Genomic DNA, 21,043 nt, shown 5'->3' with positions numbered 1-21,043 from the left:
TATCGTTAAAGTTTAAAAATCATCTATCGTGATATTATTGCGGTTCAAATATGGAACACCTCAATCATGACTTCGGAAAATAGGTAATTAGCCCCAATAGGGGCATTCCACGAGAATTTTGCTTACGAAATACAATTCTTCTAATACTTCTGAAGACGCGAAGTTGTGTCTGATAACCTTTCATGACTTGGTTAACAAACTTGCAGTATTTCATCGAGCTCTACGGATTTGATTGAAAATTGAAATAGCTGCCATACAAGCCAAGCATTTCGTAAGCGACGTTCTCGAGCAATGCCCCAATATGAGATATATAGCGACACTCTTAAACAAGCGTGTTCCCATTCTCTTATATTATGACGGGAACGATTTTAGCCTTAAAAGCAGGAAAATTAAATTAAATAACTGCGTAGGGAGTAAACACTAAACAGTACCTTTTGTTTAACAGATTAAGGGTCCGTGCATACGAAATCACCTCGAAAACTCAAAAATTTTAAAAGTACTAAATGACGCTTGCTGTGTGTCCTGCGCCTCATATATTTATGACTGTTAACTCCCAGAGCATATCGCTTAAGTATTCTGTCATTGCAGATCCACGAAGTCTGAGAAGTTGTATCCGTCGATGCTGCAAAGGTCCTCCGAGAGTGACTATGAGCCTTATTATTGCCTGCCCGTGCAATATGGACCAGGGGGACAAGGTAACATATGTATTTCATTAGTTTTAACATTATCCGAAATCAGTAAGTTATGAATTACGAGCAAAACTAACTTATCCCACCGATCACCAGTTCGCCATAGTTCCAAAGTAACAGTCTGCCTAGCCAGTGTGAATCGTCCACGCTCCTTGACGAACGAAACACAACTAGATCTTTAGCACTAAGGCACTGGTCCCACCGCGAGCTAGTAAACTATGAGCTATCGGCTATAAAAACGAACAAAAGATAATCACTCCCGTGTAAATAAATAAATATTATAAGGACATTGAGGCTAATGAGGAACTTAATTTGTTTAGGAAAGAGCGGGAGCACTATGATGCTTCGCAGTTACAGAATGTGTACCAAGAGTTGGTAAGCGGTGAAACACAATTGAGTAGGGACTCCAAACACATAGTATTCTTTAATAGTAGTAATAAGTTAAAAAAGTACATTAAGATTAATAGGTATATTAGGAGAACCCAAAAGCTGATCAAAGGCCAGGCATGTATTAAAAAATATAGTAAATTAAAACATACATTAACAGTTATGAAAAATAGGGTTCAAGACTGTCATTCAGAGCTGGAAGTCAAGGAATCAAATTTTCTGAAATTAAATGCCGACATTAACAGGCTGAAAGATGAGCTTTTGGCAGTATCCACCATGTATGAGACTACTAAAAAACAAGTTGAGGAGCACATACAGGCTTTTAATAAATTGCTGCTAGAAAATAGAGATTTGGAGGAGCGGTGTAAGGCATTATTAAATGGAAAACATTGTAATTGTGGCCAAATGCCACCAGCAAAGATTATTCAAGCCGATGTGGCCCACGACACAACTAGGCATGCGGCAGTAGTTAAACAGCCCCCTAGAGCAGTCAGTAAGACTGTTGTTTTTTCAGATCAGATTGGGTTAGGAATGGGCCCATTATTAAGCTACCAGTTAGAGCAACAAGTGACAAATTACTGTTATCAAAACATTACTTTGTCTCATTTATGTGACCTTATTTCAAAGGGATGTTATGATAGCAGTACTACATTAGTAATTTTATTAGGAAATAGTCTTAATGTAGATAAGCTTAGCATAGATAAATTAATGTCCACACTAAATGTTATTGAAAAATCTGGTGTGGGGAAAATTATATTATGTGCACTACCTTATGCAGAAAATGTATCATATGACTATAATTGTAAGATAGCTTACTATAATTCTTTAATGTACCATGCCATAGCTGTTAATAAAAAGTACCATTTCTTTGACTTAAATAAATTCATTGAGCGCTTCATGCTAGCTCCACGGAAGGTATTTTTGCCAAAGAAATTATTTGTATATTTAGTGGAGTTATTGGCCTTCAATATTGAGCCAAATAGATGTAATAGTGTTATATATAAGTCTCAGTCAGCTGACAAAGCCAAGGACCCCATGCCTCATTTAAACTAGATTGTAAGACAGCGGAAAAACACCTGAATATGAACGTTGTTCACCAGAATATTCAGGGTTTTTCCAGCAAAGAATTAGAAGTAGGATTATTTTTAGATAGTAATAATGTTGAAGTTATGTGTATTACTGAACATTGGTTGAAACAAGAACAGTTGATATTTGATTATGTTAATTTTAAATTAGCTAGTTTTTTTGCCAGAAAATCTGCTGCTCATGGTGGCTCCCTTATTATTGTTAAAAATTGTATGAAGTGTAAAGAGCGCAAAGATGTTGTAAAATATTCCATAGAAAGAACTATAGAAATTTCATGTGTTGAATTAGACAGATATATTATTGTATGTGTTTATAGACCACCATCAGCTGACTTCAGCATATTTGAATCTACAATGGAAAATGTTCTGAATTTAGTATGCAAGGGCCAAAAACATGTTATTGTATGTGGAGATTTTAATGTTAACTTGCTCGAGTCATCTAGTAATACTGTTAAAATGTTCTGTTTGTTTAAATCATTTAATTTATTTAATTTATTTCTTGAACCTACCCGGGTAGGTGTGACTAGTGCAACATGCCTAGATAATATTTTTTGTAACTGTGAATGTATAGATAAGAAATTATTTAACTGTTTTCATTCCGATCACAGCGGCCAAAGGGCAGCTTTCTTAAACGTTATTCATGATACTCCACAAACAATAACATATAGACCCATTACTGGATCTCGCTTGGAATCATTCAAAAATGAAATTCTACATAGTTTGTCTATAATACCATTTTCGCATTATGACTGTAATCATTTGTATCAAGATGTTTTCAATGTAATTCTTAATCAATTTAATAACAATTTCAAAGTGAAATCTATTAGTGGGTCAAAAGTTAAAACAAAGTTTAGTGAATGGGCTACTGTAGGTATTCACAAAAGTAGAAAAAGACTTTATGAACTTTATGGTGAGAGAGAGCTGAACAAGAATTCAGAATTCCTGGACTATGTAAGAAACTACTCAAGAATCTTCAAGAAAGTGTGTTTAACTGCCAAGAAAAACTTTATTAGTTCTAAATTGAAAGTGTCGGGCAACAAAGTGAAAACAACTTGGAGTATTATAAATAAAGAAGCTGGTAAATGTAAATCACGCGATTGTCAAGTCAACATTGTATCAGATAATCAACAAATAGTGTCGAACAGCGATGTTGCCTCGGCATTCGAAGATTATTTCTCAAATATAGCCGTTAACACCACAAAATGTTTACATTCTTCTGCGGCTCAAGCCCATTCATTACTTTGTGCTAATGTTAAGAAATGTAATAATTCATTTGAATTTAGTCAAGTAGACTCTGTAAATATTGTTAAAACATTCAAGTCACTCAATTTAAAGAAAACGGAAGACTTATGGGGAACATCAGTTAAAGTAATTAGTCATGTCATAGATATAATAGCACCTTACTTGGCCGTAATATATAATATTTCAATTTCACAAGGCACCTTTCCAGATCTTATGAAATGTAGCAAAGTCATACCGCTTTTTAAATCGGGTGATTCGAGTGATATAACCAATTTCCGTCCCATATCAATACTTCCTGTACTAAGTAAAGTCTTTGAGAAGCTAATGTTAAATGATCTACTGGGACACTTCAACAGACATAGATTACTTACAAGCAAACAGTTCGGTTTCACAAGGGGCCGTTCCACGACCGATGCTGCTTCGGTACTCATTAAACATATATATAATTTTTGGGAAAATTCTTGTGATGCAATTGGCATATTTTGTGATCTTTCAAAAGCCTTTGATTGTGTGGATCATGGAACGCTCATTTTGAAATTAGAACACTATGGTTTGTCTATAAATGCCCTAAACTTTATGTCTTCTTACCTTAGCAATAGAACACAAACAGTAGTTGTTAACAAAACTCGCTCTAGCGGGACTGTAGTCCAATTAGGAGTGCCACAAGGCTCAATTTTAGGTCCATTCCTGTTTTTGGTTTATATAAATGATTTGCCATGTATAGTGAAAAACTTTTGTGAAATAGTACTTTTTGCTGATGATACATCACTGCTTTTTAATGTTGACCGAAAATCTACGGATTACAATGTAATTAATAGCACGTTAGCTGATGTACTGCAGTGGTTTACTGTCAACAATTTACTTCTTAATTCTAAGAAAACCAAATGTATTCGATTTTCTCTGCCGAATGTTAAACCAATCGATACAAAAATACTTTTGAATGATGAATGCTTAGAGATGGTAGATACAACACTGTTTCTTGGTTTAACATTGGACAAAAATCTACAATGGAGTCCTCATATAAAGAAACTAGCAAGCAAATTAAGTTCAGCCGCATACGCCGTTAGGAGAATCAGGCAACTGACTAATGTTGAGACAGCTCGCCTAGTGTATCATAGTTATTTTCACAGTGTAATGTCATACGGTATTCTGGTTTGGGGCAAAGCAGCTGACATACAGACTATCTTTGTATTACAAAAGAGAGCCATTCGTTCTATTTACAACTTAGGAACACGTGAATCAGTAAGAGAACTCTTCAAAGAAATTAATATCTTAACTGTAGCTTCCCAATACATTTATGATAGTATAATTTATGTTGTTAAGAATTTAGACTGTTTCACTAAGAATTCTGATATCCATAATTATAACACTAGAAACAAAAATAAGCTTGCCATAAAGAAGTTTCGTGTCCGTAAAGTACAGAAGTCATTTGTTGGGCAATGCATTCATTTTTATAATAAGTTACCTGACACTGCTTTGAGATTACCCCTCCCAGCTCTTAAGAACTACTTAAAAAAATCATTGATGTTAAAGGCTTATTACAGAGTCGAGGACTATTTGACAGACAAACATGCATGGCCCGAACCAGAAACTACAAAAAACGAATAGCAATTAAAATAATTGTATTATGTATAGAGGACACAGTTCAGATAAGAAAGCACATCAAATATTTTATATTTTATGTTGTGTAGGTAAATTACATATTTAATGATATTGAGATTCATATTATCTTTTTCTTCTATGACAATTTGATATGTTTTCTCTGAAGAAGAACGACGTATTATTAAGCAAATATCTGGGCGACCGAGCTTCGCTCGGTTCTATTTTAATATATCACGTCTTTAGATTAAAAAAAAACTCTTATAAATACAAAAACAAAAAAAAAGACAAAAAACAAAAACTTAATTTCTGGCCGGGATTCGAAACCCTGACACCTACGATCTATCTGCGTACATTAGACCGACCTCGTGCGACTGAGCTACGCGGAATCGATGCGCGCGCGGCGAAATTAAGGACCATATTTTACGTTTACAAATGCGAAAGAAAAACTCATGAAAACTCGAAAATTCGCGTTTTCCGGGATCTAAGGCTACGCTAGATCGATTTTTCACCCCCGAAAACCCCCACAAAACAAATTTCAGCGAAATCGTTAGAGCGGTTTCCGAGATCGTCGGTATATATAAATAAATAAATAAATAAATAAATAAATAAATAAATAAATATACAAGAATTGCTCGTTTAATAGTATAAGATAATATAATTTATTGAAATTGATTTCCATAGAGTACCTAGTCTGTTCATATTCTTTGATGAATACTTTTGCATGTTAAATTGTATGTTGTTATTTAATGCATGTTAATTATAAGATGTAATGTTTTGAAAAGAAGTTGCCCGCCGAGTTTCTTGCCGGTCCCATAGTGGATACCCCCCTCCCAACTGAGGGGGGACTGAAATCTTCTCGAGGCTGAGGCGTAGGGTTAGAGCCGGCGTAGCTTTATTTGACGTTCATATGCGCATTGTAATATGCCTACTTGAAAAATAAATATTTCATTTTCATTTCATTTTCATTTTCATTCTTACACAGATTGACTGAGGCCCACGGTAAGCTCAAGAAGGCTTGTGTTGTGGGTACTCAGACAACGATATAAAATATATAAATACTTATATACATCGAAAACATCCATGACTCAGGAACAAATATCTGTGCTCATCACACAAATAAATGCCCTTACCGGGATTCGAACCCGGGACCGCGGCGTAGCAGGCAGGATCACTACCGACTGCGCCAGACCGGTCGTCATAAAAAAAGACACGGCGATGTTTATTTACTCGCCCGGCGGTGAGCTATCAATATCGCCGTGTCTCTTTTATTTGCACGGGGTGCTTATCTTTTGTTCGTTTTTATAGCCGATAGCTCATAGCTTACTAGCGCACGGTGGGACCAGTGCCTTATACGGAGGAGCGATGGGGAGAAATAGCGATTTACCATATGTTACCTTACCGCGGACGATAGGCCGATATTATCCAGCGAAATGTTTATCTCTAGACCCCATGAACTAAAGGTATAAGTAACAAAACAGTTCAGTGCTGCCATGACGATGGAAGATGATGAGTAAGATCACTCTAGTAGAAGGGTCTCCCCAAACCTATTGACGCGGAATCGACTCTAGCTTGTACGATTATATATTCTGTGCTCTAGCCGACCAAAATCGCTCGTTAGTATAACGGACGCCTGCGCGTCCTCGTCGCTGAACACATTCGTACGCATGTTCACACTAACAAGTGACTTTATGTCGGCGAAAGCCGTTTCCGCGTCGATATGTTTGAGGAGATGTAAGGGACATTGGAGATTCTCGCAATTATGGTCATTTGTAGTAGTATGTAGTAGTAAACTCTTTATTGTACAATTAATAACAAAAAACACAGTAATTACAGTAAAGAACAGTACAAAGGCGAACTTATCTGAGGGGATTTGTCTTGTAGTATTCTGTAGGGCTAGTACGCACTAAGCCATACCTCGGACACTGGCGATCAAATATATGAAATAAACGAGGCGCGTTCAAATATATGAAAGAGGCGCGTTCCTAGCACAGTCTAAGTTCGTGTAGGTGAACGCGTACTATGCTTGTATGAGTGAAATATGACAGGTCGACGGTTAGCATTTTTGACAGGCGGTAACTGTGAGGTAACCGACAGGGGTGGGCGGCATTTTAGCGGGGAGCGGGAGTGGCCATACTGCGCGATGCCATAGTACGTACAGTGTCCGTTGTGCGGCTGGCCGTTTGAGGCTAGCCGCGTAGTCATAAATTAAATATAACAAGATCATACCATCCCATACATTAAAATGCGACCGCCTACGAACGCGCTTACACTCCACCACACATAGATGGCGCCACAGAAAAATGCCTTGTTGCCACCGATTATTTGTAGATTGGCATTAAGTGTCAATTCCGAGCCGTAAATCTATGTCAAAAGTGACACTTAACGCCATCTACAAGTATAAATGAAAGCTACAAGACATTTTTTTTGTGGCGCCATCTATGTGTGGTGGAGTGTAAGCGCGGTCTTAGGCGGTCGCATTTTAATGTATGGGATGGTATGATCTTGTTATATTTAATTTATGGCGTAGTGCTTATTATACACTGCTTACCTACTATTACCTAGCCTAACTAAACAATATCTTCCAGGCATCAACTACGGCGTGTCAGAGCCGCCGTCGCCTTCGCCGCGGTCGGCTCTCAGCCCGACGCACCAGCCCGGCAACGTCATTCACACGCCGAGGCACTCCCACCACTACTCCAAGAAAAACGATGACGGTATATACTTAACGACCTTACCATATCCTTACCTATCCTTATTATATTACTTGACGACCGGTCTGGCCTAGCGTGTAGTGACCCTGCCTGCTACGCCGCGGTCCCGGGTTCGAATCCCGGTAAGGGCATTTATTTGTGTGATGAGCACAGATATTTGTTCCTGAGTCATGGATATTTTCTATGTATATAAGTATTTGTATATTATATATATATCGTTTACTAAGTACCTTCAACACAAGCCATCTTGAGCTTACCGTGGGACTCAGTCAATCTATATAAGACTGTCCTATAATATTTATTTATTTCATATAATATATATTATACGTGTTACTGGACACACGGACGGTCCGGTTCGACGTCGATCGAATGCAGTTGTAGCTGTACCTATCAATGAAAGTGTACGTAAAGTACAGCGGTTCAAATCTCGACTGGGGGGCAAATGTAACTAATTCATTTTTTCCATTATGATGTTGAGTTCTACATGTATCTACTGAACACGCCTACCATATATAACCGGTGGACACTATTTAATAATGCAAACATTGTAAAACATGGAAAAAATTGACCAGTTACATTTGACCCCCAGTTGAAATTTGCCCCGCTGTGCCTTATAATAAGTGACTACTAGAGTCAAGCTAAGATAAGTTGGTAAAGATTTTCTTTCTCACTTGATATCGTCATCGGAAGATCAGCCCTGGAAGTCACCGGCAACACGCTGAGATGAGGCCATTTTGTGGGTCTTCATACCTTTTTGTTTTTGTTATAATGTGTAATTTCATAATTTGTCTGGAATAAAATATATCCTATTCTGCCACTGCAATGGTTGAGCAGTCGCCATAATTACATCGAAGTTTAATATTTAAAATAACATGTGCATCGCTGAGGCTGTCTAAATAATTGCTAACTTATTTCAGCGTGGTTCTATAGCGTACGCTGGTCGTAGGTCGACGTTCTTCGATCGATCACTGTTTCAACAATAAACAAATAAATTTATAGGAACGTTCTTACATAAATTCCCACGGTACACTCAAAGTCTCTTTGGGGGTACAACCATATAAAAATCAATTTATAGAGACGCCGCCGCGAGCTTAACTTATTGTAAGTACCTACACATTGTGAACCGAAGATAGGTCGTAGGCAGATCCGCCAATGCTATGTAGGGACCTCGCTGTATTTGGTATAAGATAAAACTCTTTTTAAAACCCTTCTTGTGCGCTGGTATGTGTACAGTTTGCATAAAAAACATGTAGCAAGTATAAATATTTATTACCTACAATATATGATGCCTCTTTTTCATGGCCAAGAGAATAATACTGAATGTATCCATAACAATTAGTATTTAATAGTTAGAACTGATTGCGGACATGTTCTTCCACTGCGCGTATGTCACAGCGCAGGCATCCTATTTTATATATATTATATGTATAATTATCTACTATTACAACTATTTATAAGTTGTTTCTGAATTTAATTGAATAATGTATAGTATAAATTATTCAATTATTAAGTGGAGAAGGCTGAGCAGGAAAGCGGACCCTGGCGCTAGGAAGAAGAAGAAGAATGTATAGTATAAATTGAAGAACCATAAATATTAAAGGACATTTTTTTTTGCTCAGTACCGGTCACGCAACGACCCTCTGGTTCCATTGATAATTTGTTCACAATGAAAGGTTTAATCTTACCTGCACTCGTAACAAAAGTGTTACCTTTTTTACGCGCAAGTACCTGTTCTTAGTTTTCGTAGGCACTTCTAATAGTAAATTTCACGAAACAAATAAAAGGGATTTTATAATACATACGTACTGTGGCATCACAGACTTCACAGTACTTCACTACGTACTTAAAGTTGAATTTATACTATTCTTACATTATTTCAGTGTTTAGTACACATATATTATAAATGCAAAATTAAGTCTTTCTATTTTTTGCCAGAAAAATGTGATAGATATTAGAGTACCTATTAATATTATTATTCCCTATTGAGGCTTGAAAAAAATGGGGTAGCGGACGGACACCCCTTTTCTCTAAACAAACGTAAAGATATTGTGATGCTTGGGAAAGGATATAGGTACTATGTATAGTTTGTGTCAATCAAATCATACTTTCACATAGACGAAGACACGGTCGGAACCTAGTTCTGAAATACCTGATGTAAATTCCCATGGCCTTCAGATGTAGGTAATGCTACAGTAGCCTCATTTCACCTGTTATCGACTTGATTTATTGGCTGAACGCCCGATTATACTAAATGCATGAATTACAGTAAATCAATAAACCAATAAATGAAACAATAACGACAGACCGCCCGTGAGCGTGAGACTGTACCGATTTACTTGTTTTCTCACGGGTTAACTGGATGAGACCCCTTTCGGGGATAAGTCCGCTTTGGTACATGTCCTTGCATATTTTACTTCGTTTGTATCATTTTATGTAGGTTTTTAATCATGTTTAATGTTCATGTGTTTTAAAGTGACATCTAAATATAGACGAGCTAATAGTTATTTGTTATACAAGGGGGCAAAGTTGTATTTTAACGCCGAGTGTGGAATTGAAAAACGAGCAAGTGAAATGATTCTATAGTTGAACCACGAGCGAAGCGAGTGGTTCAAGAATAGAATCCTGAACTTGCGAGTTTTTAACACACGAGAAGTAATAGTACATTGTGCAACAAGGGGAGGAAGTTGAATATTACTAACGAGAGTAAGTTAAATCGCGACGGCTTGCCGGAGCGATTTAAAGACTCGAGTTAGTAATATTCATACTTTCCGAGTTACACACAATGTTTTTCATCACACTCGCAATGTAAAAAATATGTAAATAGATGTAAAAAAGTTGAGTATGGTACAAGAAATTTCATTATTCCCTTGGGAGAACGATTTTTCTATAACTCACGCTCCGCCTGCGTGCAATAGCACATTTAAAGTGCGGGTGTGATGAAAAATACATTTGCACCCGAGTGTAACACAAAACGTTTCCCCTCACTATAGCGTCCTCGCTACAACTACAACGCTAAAAATGCGTTTATCACTGCTTCCAGTAGTTCCACAGGTGGTAAATCATCTTTGTTACTAGATTCACCTACTTTTATCAATTTTAAAGCAGTTAATTTGACTTTATTCAAGGTCAAATTACTTTACCCACTAGTGGATAAAATGCGTTTTTACCCGCTGGTATTAAAGGACAAAACACGTGTTTCCGAGGTAGTGAGGGGAAAAATCTTTTATACTTAGGTCATTGTATAAGATACAATTATCTAATTGGTTTCTCTTCAAAAACATTTACGTAAAGGAGCCAGGCCCCGTAGCCGAATGACATTTCTACGACGCGAAACGCCACCAAAACACCGCAGAAATGTAGTCTGGCTAGAGATAAATAGATACGAAAGAGCTATATTATCGTGAGCGTTTCGTGAGCGTTTGTGCATTCGGCTACGCACACTGGTCATGTCCGTTTTGTACCTACCCAGAAATCGAATTAGTACCTATTTAGATGGTACGAGAACTCGTATACGAGTTTAATAACATTGCGGTATTTGATGGCTGTGCAAAATTGTATGTAATCTCAACAGCCCGCAATGCAACCAAAATAGCATGCGAGTTCGCATGCCGTCTAAATCAGGCCTTACGCTCAAGTCATCTAGGATATTTGAAATCAATACATAACGATGATCTGAATATAACTATGACATGACAGATATGAAAATAGCAGCAATTGTGACGTCATAAAAGTCTACCTCTGTATTAAAAACTACACCCACATTGGTAAAATGTACATCGTAATAAATGTTTCTTGACATCTAACTTACCGAATGATTTTCCGACAGTTCACGGATCGACCGCCTCGCTGGTTTCGACTGCGTCCTCGCTTGCCGCCGGCGCAGGGTCCGAGGAGAGGCAGGCACACGACGTAAGTACAATAATAAACATTTGAAAAGAAATAACAACCACAGAAGAAATCATTAGGTTTAGACATGTTAGATAGGCACACATATTATAAGTAATAGTTTTTTTTAAGAGCCACTAGCGTCTTGCGGGCTGAGGTCAGCCTGGGCTTAATGACAAGTATCTATCTACTCGTATTAATGATATAATCCGATCAGATTTGTTTTGAAGATTAAAAGTCTATATATTAAATAAATAAATAAATAAATATTGGGGACACCTTAACACAGATCAACTTAGCCCCAAACTAAGCAAGGCTTGTACTATGGGTGCTAAGCGACAATATACATACTTAAATAGATAGATACATACTTATATACATAGAAAACATCCATGACTCAGGAACAAATATCTGTGCTCATGCTCATCACACAAATAAATGCCCTTACCGGGATTCGAACCCAGGACCGCAGCTTAGCAGGCAGGGTCACTACCGACTGAGCCAGACCGGTCGTCATTTATGGGTATTATGGCCTATATGGGTATGACACCCACTGCATCAAATCAATTAATCGACAATATAATCACCATTATTATCTAGAACATGTAGCCATCTGCTAGGCAAAAACCGATACCCTTAGCCCAAAAAGAAAGTGGCTGAGAGGCAAAAAAATTAGCAAGGTGATTTTTTAGCTGACCGGAATTTTCGAATTTCTTTTTACGAAGATGCTGTTTTAAAGCCCGGAAAAGGTGATAGTCGGAAGGTGCCAAATCAGGGCTATAAGGTGGGTGAGGTATCGTTGTCCAACCGAGCTCCTCTAGAAATTTACGGGTCCTCAATACAATACAATACAATACAATCGCAACATGTGGTCTTGTATTATCATGAAGTAATGACACTTCAAGACGTTTTGGCCGTTTTTCTTTAACAGCGTTCGCCAACTTCTTTAGTTGATTCACGTAGACTTCGGCGTCAATAGTCTGGTTATCCTCCAGTAACTCCCAAAACAACATTCCTTGCGAATCCCAGAAGACTGACAGGAGAAATTTCCGACCATGCGTACTGCTTTTCGGCTGTGTTGGTGGCCGTTTATCGGCAGGTATCCAAAAGGCTTTTCGTGTGACGTTCTCGTACCAAGATCCAGGATTCGTCTCCAGTGATGATGTTCTTTTTTTGGGGACGCAGCAGCAGACTTTCACAAATGCTAACACATACTTCACGTTGAGCATCGGTCAAATCATGAGGCGTCCATCTTGACAAAACTTTACGGTAACCCATGGATTGTAGATGGCGATCTATGGTACTGTAGTGATATTTTAGAATCTTCTCTAAATCTCTGGTGGTGGAATCCGGATGCAACTCAAGCTTGCGCCGCAATGCCACTTCGTCAAAAGTTACGGGGCGACCAGTATGAGGAATGTCTTTTAGACTTGTGTCTCCTTCATCAAAGCGCTGGAACCAATTTCGTACTGTGCGATCGGTAGTAGTGTTTGGGCCAAAAGCACTTTTAATCTTATTTGCTGTTTCCCTTGAACTGGTTCCCAATTTGTGTATCGTATAAGTAAATCGCTCGAAGATGTTGTTGGTCCATTGTTTATATTTTAACTAAATCCCTGTGACAAGCCCCCGCTTATATACCCGACGTGAAAGATTCGAGAACATTCTGCTATATACCAGATTTATTCTAGAATATTCCAGACAATACTGGAAATAGCAAGAAATTTTTGAAGTGGGAAAATAATTATGCAACAACCTAATATTTAACTATTGAACGAAATAAAACAAATGCAAATCTGTTCTAATTTAATATGATTTGAATTAATTGAAATAAATGCTAGAAGAAGGGCAAAATTTGTTATCTGTTATCATCACGACCCATGACGTCCTTCCAGAAACACCGAGCACGTGCTGGCACATCTGCTTCAACACGTGAAAATGAATGGACAAAAAAAGAAAACGGAGAGAAATTAATACGTCTTATCGAAAATATATTGCATAGTCTAAAATGCACTTCGCCGACTTTTTATATATGTCGACCCTTTTAAGTCAAGATAAATAAGTAGGAAAAATCCAAGTCACTGTACCGGATAGTACGACGCAAAAACATATTCGTTTTCATCTAAATGTTCCAAGGGTTCATGTGTATGTCTCCTCAGACTACCAAAACGGGTGTGATAGGTTAAATAATGCAACGGTCTGTGCGAGTAAAAGGCAGCGCGAACGTAAAAGGACCTCTTGGATAAAATCCGTTACGCGTCAGTCAGCGTCACAGATCTGGTGCCATTTCTGCGACGCGAAACGAAAACGAAACGCCGCGAAAGGTAGTCTGGCTCTGTCGCGCCAATACGCACGAGCGATAGAGATAGATATATACGAGCGTTTCGTATCGTGAGCGTTTGTGCCATTTGGCTACGCACCCTGAAATCTAAGTACCGGTGAATAAGCGGAAAAGATATGCTTTAGTAAGGGCGCACACATCCTGATTTATTTCACACTAGGTACAAAACGCGCTGTTGAGGGTTGTGGGTAACGACCGGTCTGGCCTGGTCGATAGTTACTCTGCCTATGGAAGCCGATATTAATATCAAGTGGGCGCTCGGCACTGAAATTACCATCGGCTTAATATTGATTGATTTGTAGTATTTAACCGATTATATTGAGTTTACTATTTCATATATATTTTTTTAAATTAGACCCTGTATGTGTGTAGTATATTAGATCTACACACATATTTGGTCACATGGATTCTGCAACTAAAAATGGCATTCATCGACAGGTACGGAAGCTGAGGAGAGAGCTCGCCGATGCCAAAGAAAAAGTACACACTTTGACAACTCAGCTCACCACAAACGTAAGTATTTAACTATTATTGACGCCTTCATTTAAGAACCAGTCTCATAATTACTCTGGCCATTGAAAACAAATTACTAGACAATTTGTGCTTTCTTTTAAACCTGTCACAAAGGCATTTCATTTAAGTAATGGTCTATGATGAAACATAAATATGAGAATATTAATATTAGTCAGTAAAGAAGCTAACGTCGTCCGATTAACTGGAACAGTCAGTTGAAATTTGATCTTTTCAGCGTGGACAGAATTTAATCTCTGCTCTGCCACCTTGTAAGGTTTACCGAGCACGAGATGCCTACCGCTTAGTTAACTAATATGTTTGCCTTATAACAACGTAACGTAATATTATTTTTCTCAAACATGCAGTGAAATATTGTCTTTACGTTCCTTAAAATGGGCTGGGAAGTATCGCTTTTTGGGCGCAACAACTCGAGAGGACTGTAAAGGGATTTCATATTATTTTTCAGGCCTAGGCCTGCAAAGTAACTTTTTTTTATAAAATATTGTCCTTTAGAGCATTTTTTTTATTTCATTGTATGTTTGAGAAAAGCACTATACATGCCTCGGCGTGAAAACGGATTCCCGGCCTCGTATCCCTATCCGGCCTCGCTCGCACGCCGTATATACCCACTTGGCCGGAAATCCTCATTTTCCCGGCCTCTGATGTAATGTACTATTTCTACTAGCTTTTGCCCGCGGCTTCGCTCGCGTTAAATTCCAAAATTGCGGAGTGCTCCATACAAACTTCCACCCCCCATTTCAGGGAAGTGGGGAGTTTGAAAGAGACAAAAAGTAGCCTATGTCACCTTCCATCCTTTCAACTATCTCCACTTAAAAAATCACGTCAATTCGTCGCTCCGTTTTGGCGTGAAAGATAGACAAACAAACAGACACACACACTTTCCCATTTATAATATTAGTATGGATAAGCGTTTTTTGCGGTTGGCTAAACAGACCCACTGTTTCAATTTATTTCTTAGCTTTCACTCTGAATGGTGACATTTGACGTTGACAAAGATACCGAGAAATACTCGTAAGGTAATTTATCAGAATGATATATTTTATGTCAATGCAAAAAAATCAACAGTCATTGGCAATATTTGATAATGTTTTCATTCCTTATTGTTCGTGAACCACAATTAAGTAAGGGCATTTGTTTATACAGGCTACTTGCCTCCTATTCAAATCAGCTTCTTTTAAAGAACTGTCAAAACGAATTTGAACGACTTGCTAATATGGAATGTATATGAAAATGAATTGAGTGATGTCACGGTCGACTCAGTTACATTATATATTTCTTCCTGACTTATTAAATAGAAATTGGATTTAAAAATAACTTCTGTCCATGTTTTTCTTATAATTATCTTATGCTTTATTTCGTGCATGGTATAAAATATTTTATTGTAACTACAGTTAAGTTCCCTATTGTCAACGTGAGTTTATTTTCTATGTAGGTACATATGTATCTCGTCGCCTAGTAAAATCAGTGACTAGTTCGACGCTAAGTCAATCTGTTTTATTTTAACTTGTATATTCGTTTCGAAACAAATCAATATTAACATTAATGAGTTCCATGAACTGTACTTTTTAAATTAACCATGTCGTTAAAATACAAACCTAATCGCCTATTAAGTGAAGTTTATCGAATGAAACAAACGGCCGTGCGACCCGAGTCGGCATAGCCACCATTCTATAGGCACCTTGGTGCAATTTGCCGGCGGTACCGCGGCCGATGCCATATCGGGTGGCTACTATGTGTGCCAGTCGCCAACTGCCTCTGTCACATTGTGAAGTGGACATAGATCGCTTGTCCTTTTAATATTACAAACAGTCACTATTTGATCGACACCGTTTATGACAAAAGGAAGTATTTTTTTTTTTTTTTACTTTTGTCTTGTTGTAATTTATGTGTATTACTGAAATGTTCTGCCGCCATAATGAATAACTGTAAACGAAATAGTAACTTATAGTACGCCTCCACCGCAAACAGTTTGTTGTTATATTTTCACAAATAGGTTAGTAGCTATTTGTTATTGTTGAATATAATCATGATAAATAAATAAAAATAAAAATCATTTATTTCAGACTCAGGGTCCATAGATGGTTAGTAGAACATTACAACTCTAAAGAACTAATATTAGTGTTAGTAAGACATTTACCTAATGCTAAGACTTAAAAAACTAAAACAATTCACACTTTAAACCTAGACATAGCGACATAGCTGGGGAGTTTATTGCAAAACCTTAAATTTTTTGACCAAAGCATGAAACTTGGCACAGTTGTTCCTTATATAAAAATAAGCCGATTAAGATCGGGAGCCTTCGGGAGCCTCCCCCCTGGGGCCCGGGAGGGGGGGTCAAAGTACCGCTTCACCCGGCTTGGTTTGAAAAATTCTAACTTACCCCGTTTAGTTAATAGGTCATGTTTGGTATCGTTTTCGAGTAAATCAATAACGTAGAATTCGTTTTTAGTACTAAAATTATAATTTAATGGTAAATAAAATAAAAAAAAATAAAAAAATTGAAATTTTCATCCATGATTTACAAATTCAGTTCATCATAAATAACAAACTGTTTGCTTTTTCTATAAATAAAAAATAAGACATGATAGCCTATTTAATATAGATTATAAAAAATATAACTTTTATCCACCTTTACTAACGTTAAGTTCCACAAAAAAATTACTTTAAGACGCGCGGCGTCGGGACGCCGCGAGCGTAATTTTAAAATGCCTTTATTTTAGAAACTCTATTAGACCCCGTTTAGCTATTAGGTCATGTTTGATATCGTTTTCGAGTAAATCAATAACGTAGAATTCATTTTTGGTACTAAAATTATAATTTAATGGTAAGTAAAATTAAAAAATTTGAAATTTTCATCCATGATTTACAAATTCAAGTCATCATAAATGACAAACTGTTTGCTTTTTCTATAAATAAAAAATATGATATGAAAGCCTATTTAATATAGATTATAAAAAATATAACTTCACAAACGTTAAGTTCCACAAAAAAATTACTTTAAGACGCGCGGCGTCGGGACGCCGCGAGCGTAATTTTAAAATACCTCTATTTTAAAAACTCTATTAAATTAATAACAAAGAATTTATTTTTGGTACTACAATTATAATTTAATGGTAAATAAATAAATAAAAAATATTCATCTATGATTTGCAAATTCAAGTCAACAAAAATGTCAACTGTTTGCTTTTTCTTTAAATAAAAAATATGATGTAAAAGCCTATGCGTATGTCACCAAACACCCAGACAAGTTTGGTGAAAACTTCCTTCACGAACTGCTTGGTGTCTGATGACCATGGTCCAAATGTTTCAAATGCAATTGCCGCAAATATGTAGTTGTTTTTTAAAAATGCATATTTGCGCGTTTAAACTGGGCGTTTTGCAGCAGCAGTCCCTGGTTTCTGGGCCGAACGTTAGACGTTGGACGGAGCCAAGGTATCCACACAGGTCACGCGCCAAGGGTCGTCCCAGAAACCAAGGCAAAAGCGAGCAACCATCAGGCCGCTTTCCGTCTGCTGCTGATAAGCCGACAGGTTCGAGGGTTGTCGGTATGTTCGCTGTGCCGAGAGCCTTGCGGATTAAATCGTTAAGTGCAGCGTGTCACAAAATTCGGCCAGCACTAGACTGGCAGTGGAGTCCGTGGTGTCCTAATGCGTCGGCAGCAAGGGTGTGGTTGGCATGTCTTTAGCCCCAGTCTTAGACAAATGGCAGTATATGATGAAGTAAGGCAGCCTCGGAAGGAGGTATGTTCTCCAAGTGTCGATCTTTTCTAGTAAAGAGGTTCTTCCTTCACTCATTCACTGCTGCGTAAGGACCCTTGATCTGAAACAATATGTGCATTGTCATTTTATTTAAACAGATTCTGCAACTATCAAATTACAACATTTTGGTGGATCACCTTCACTATTACACACTTACCTATCATACAAAATAATTACAAACTTTAGTAGAATCAGATTAGCCTATCTATGATATTGCTCCATCTCGTAATAGTTTGAAGCCTTAGGTGGCCATGTTTCTCCCTTGTTGATCGTTTCAAGCTGCGTTTATCGTACCTATCCCATACTATGTCTAATCTAGAAACGTTTTCTTTTGGCTTTGAAGCTTAGCCAGGCCACCCAAGGTGTCAAACTATTACAAGATGGAGCAATATCAGAGGCGAATCAGATTCTACTAAAGTTTGTAATAATTTTGTATGATACGTAACGTAAGTGGGTAATACTGAAGGTTACGTGATCCACCAAAAAGTTGTAAATTGATAGTTGTAGACTCTAAAATGATAATGCACATATTGTTTCAGATTCAGACCAAGTCGTTGCGTAACGGTGAATGAGTGGTCGAAGTACCTACCTCTTTAGGTACCAAAAAAGATCGACAATTGGAGCACATACCTCCTTCAGAGGCTGCCTTGCATCAGCATATACTGCGCACAGTGTACCAGGGGCCCATTTCTCGAAGCTACAAGTTACAATTTTCAACTGGTTGTCAATGTCTAATATGACAAGTTGCAAAGAGACTTCCGCTTGTAACTTGTAACTTTCAGTTTTGAGAAATGGGACTCAGGGCGTTCTTGTTTGGAGTCAGGCGTTGGTGCCACACCAAAATTTGCCAAGTCCGTCTTCTTGGGGATGGAAGGAAGAAGGAGACGAATGGGTAGTGTGGTACCCATTCGTCTCCTTCTTCCTTCCATCCCAGTCAGGCAATACTGAAGTGGCCAGTATATGCTTAGAAGTTAAAAGATGTAAATGTAAATCAGGTTGCAAACACCGATGCAACTGCATAAAGTGGGTAGAGCCTTCTTTATGCAGTTCCATATGTACCCAGCTATGTCTCTGTGAAGGGAATGTATAGTATGAGTATGAGTATGAGTAATCTGTCAATTAGGACACCACAGACTAAACTATAAGTGCTAACTTTTCAGTGTTGGATACTCTATGGCAGTTCCGACTCAATTATAATAAGCTCATTATAATTGACTTTAGTTAACTATAATAATTTCAAAAATAGAACTTCATACAATTTCTATACTAATTTGCGATATCTGGCAAATTTTCCTGCATCTGAAACACATTTTTTTTATCTGTCGCGGTATCGGCCAATCAGAGACGGTTATTACAAACAATTGGTTGCTAGGTAATTCGATGTACAACAGTGAACGACTCTATTGACATTAATTTTAACTTGCATGAATGGTGATATTTCCGTCCATTGATGATGAAGATGATGACACGTAGAAAAAGTATTGTATACAATAGTGATATAATTAAGCTTTTCACTCTAGTACCGTACTACACATGGTACTCGACTGAAAAGTTTTGTATTATATCACGATTGTATAAAATACTATTATATAAATTTCTTACAGGATTCACTACAATGAATAAATAACAGGTACAGTCGGTCTTTAGATCGTGTGGTCCGACCCGAGTGTTGCCGTTGTCGACACCGGAGTCAATAATAATGAATCTTTTTCTATTTATGCATTAACACACCTCTGACACTGGCGATCAAATATATGAAAGAGGCGCGTTCCCCGCACACAGTCTAAGCTCGCGTAGGTGAACGCGTACTATCCTTTGTGAATAGGCTTTAATATCATATTTTTATATTTATAGAAAAAGCAAACCGTTTGACATTTATGGTGACTTGAATTTGCAACTCACAGAATTTTTTTTTTTTTATTTCATTTAACATTAAATGGTCATTTTAGTACCAAAACTAAATTCTACGTTATTTATTTACTCGAAAACGATACTAAACATGACCTAATAGCTAAACGGGTTCTAATAGAGTTTTTTAAAATAAAGGCATTTTAAAATTACGCTCGCGGCGTCCCGACGCCGCGCGTCTTAAAGTAATTTTTTTGTGGAACTTAACGTTAGTAAAGGTGGATAAAAGTTATATTTTTTATAATCTATATTAAATAGGCTATCATGTCTTATTTTTTATTTATAGAAAAAGCAAACAGTTTGTTATTTATGATGAACTGAATTTGTAAATCATGGATGAAAATTTAAATTTTTTTATTTTTTTTTATTTTATTTACCATTAAATTATAATTTTAGTACTAAAAACGAATTCTACGTTATTGATTTACTCGAAAACGATACCAAACATGACCTATGAACTAAACGGGGTATGTTAGAATTTTTCAAAGCAAGCCGGGTGAAGCGGTACTTTGACCCCCCCTTCCCGAGCCCCAGGGGGGAGGCTCCCGAAGGCTCCCGATCTTAATCGGCTTATTTTGATATAAGGAACAACTGTGCCAAGTTTCATGCTTTGGTCAAGAAAAAAAAGGTTTGGCCTCTTTTTGTCGATAAACTTCCCCACTAACAGCGTGCAGCATTAATTTGCCATCGGTTGAGCATGGGGCCATTTTCACGCTCCATAAATACGCTCAAGATGTTGTTGGGGCTGCCGCGCAGGCGACGCATTAGTGACCTTTTGCGCATTATTGCCGCGAAACTGTCCACGTTGGCCTCTGCGATTGATCATGATGCGAACGCGTTGGATCATGATGTATCAACGTAGTTTTTTACTGTTTGCTCTAATGATGCAGTTTGGTGTTCACCC

General features: G+C 37.5%; 1 protein-coding gene across 6 annotated transcripts in view; it reads left to right on the top strand.

Moving 5' to 3' along the window:
• The window catches only part of LOC125241288 (protein sickie), a 205,504-nt gene that overhangs the window by 138,618 nt on the left and 45,843 nt on the right, over window positions 1-21,043 (top strand). For all 6 annotated transcript variants that reach the window (XM_048149685.1, XM_048149684.1, XM_048149683.1 and 3 more), the window contains 4 exons: window positions 589-695; window positions 7,591-7,719; window positions 11,543-11,625; window positions 14,378-14,452. In XM_048149685.1, the coding sequence (XP_048005642.1) occupies window positions 589-695; window positions 7,591-7,719; window positions 11,543-11,625; window positions 14,378-14,452 (394 nt within the window). The remainder of the gene's footprint in view (window positions 1-588; window positions 696-7,590; window positions 7,720-11,542; window positions 11,626-14,377; window positions 14,453-21,043) is intronic.

This window comes from Leguminivora glycinivorella, chromosome Z, assembly GCF_023078275.1.
Source record: "Leguminivora glycinivorella isolate SPB_JAAS2020 chromosome Z, LegGlyc_1.1, whole genome shotgun sequence".
Taxonomy (NCBI): domain Eukaryota; kingdom Metazoa; phylum Arthropoda; class Insecta; order Lepidoptera; family Tortricidae; genus Leguminivora; species Leguminivora glycinivorella.
Note: the sequence above shows the minus strand (reverse complement) of the source record. Positions and strands in the feature narration are given on the sequence as shown.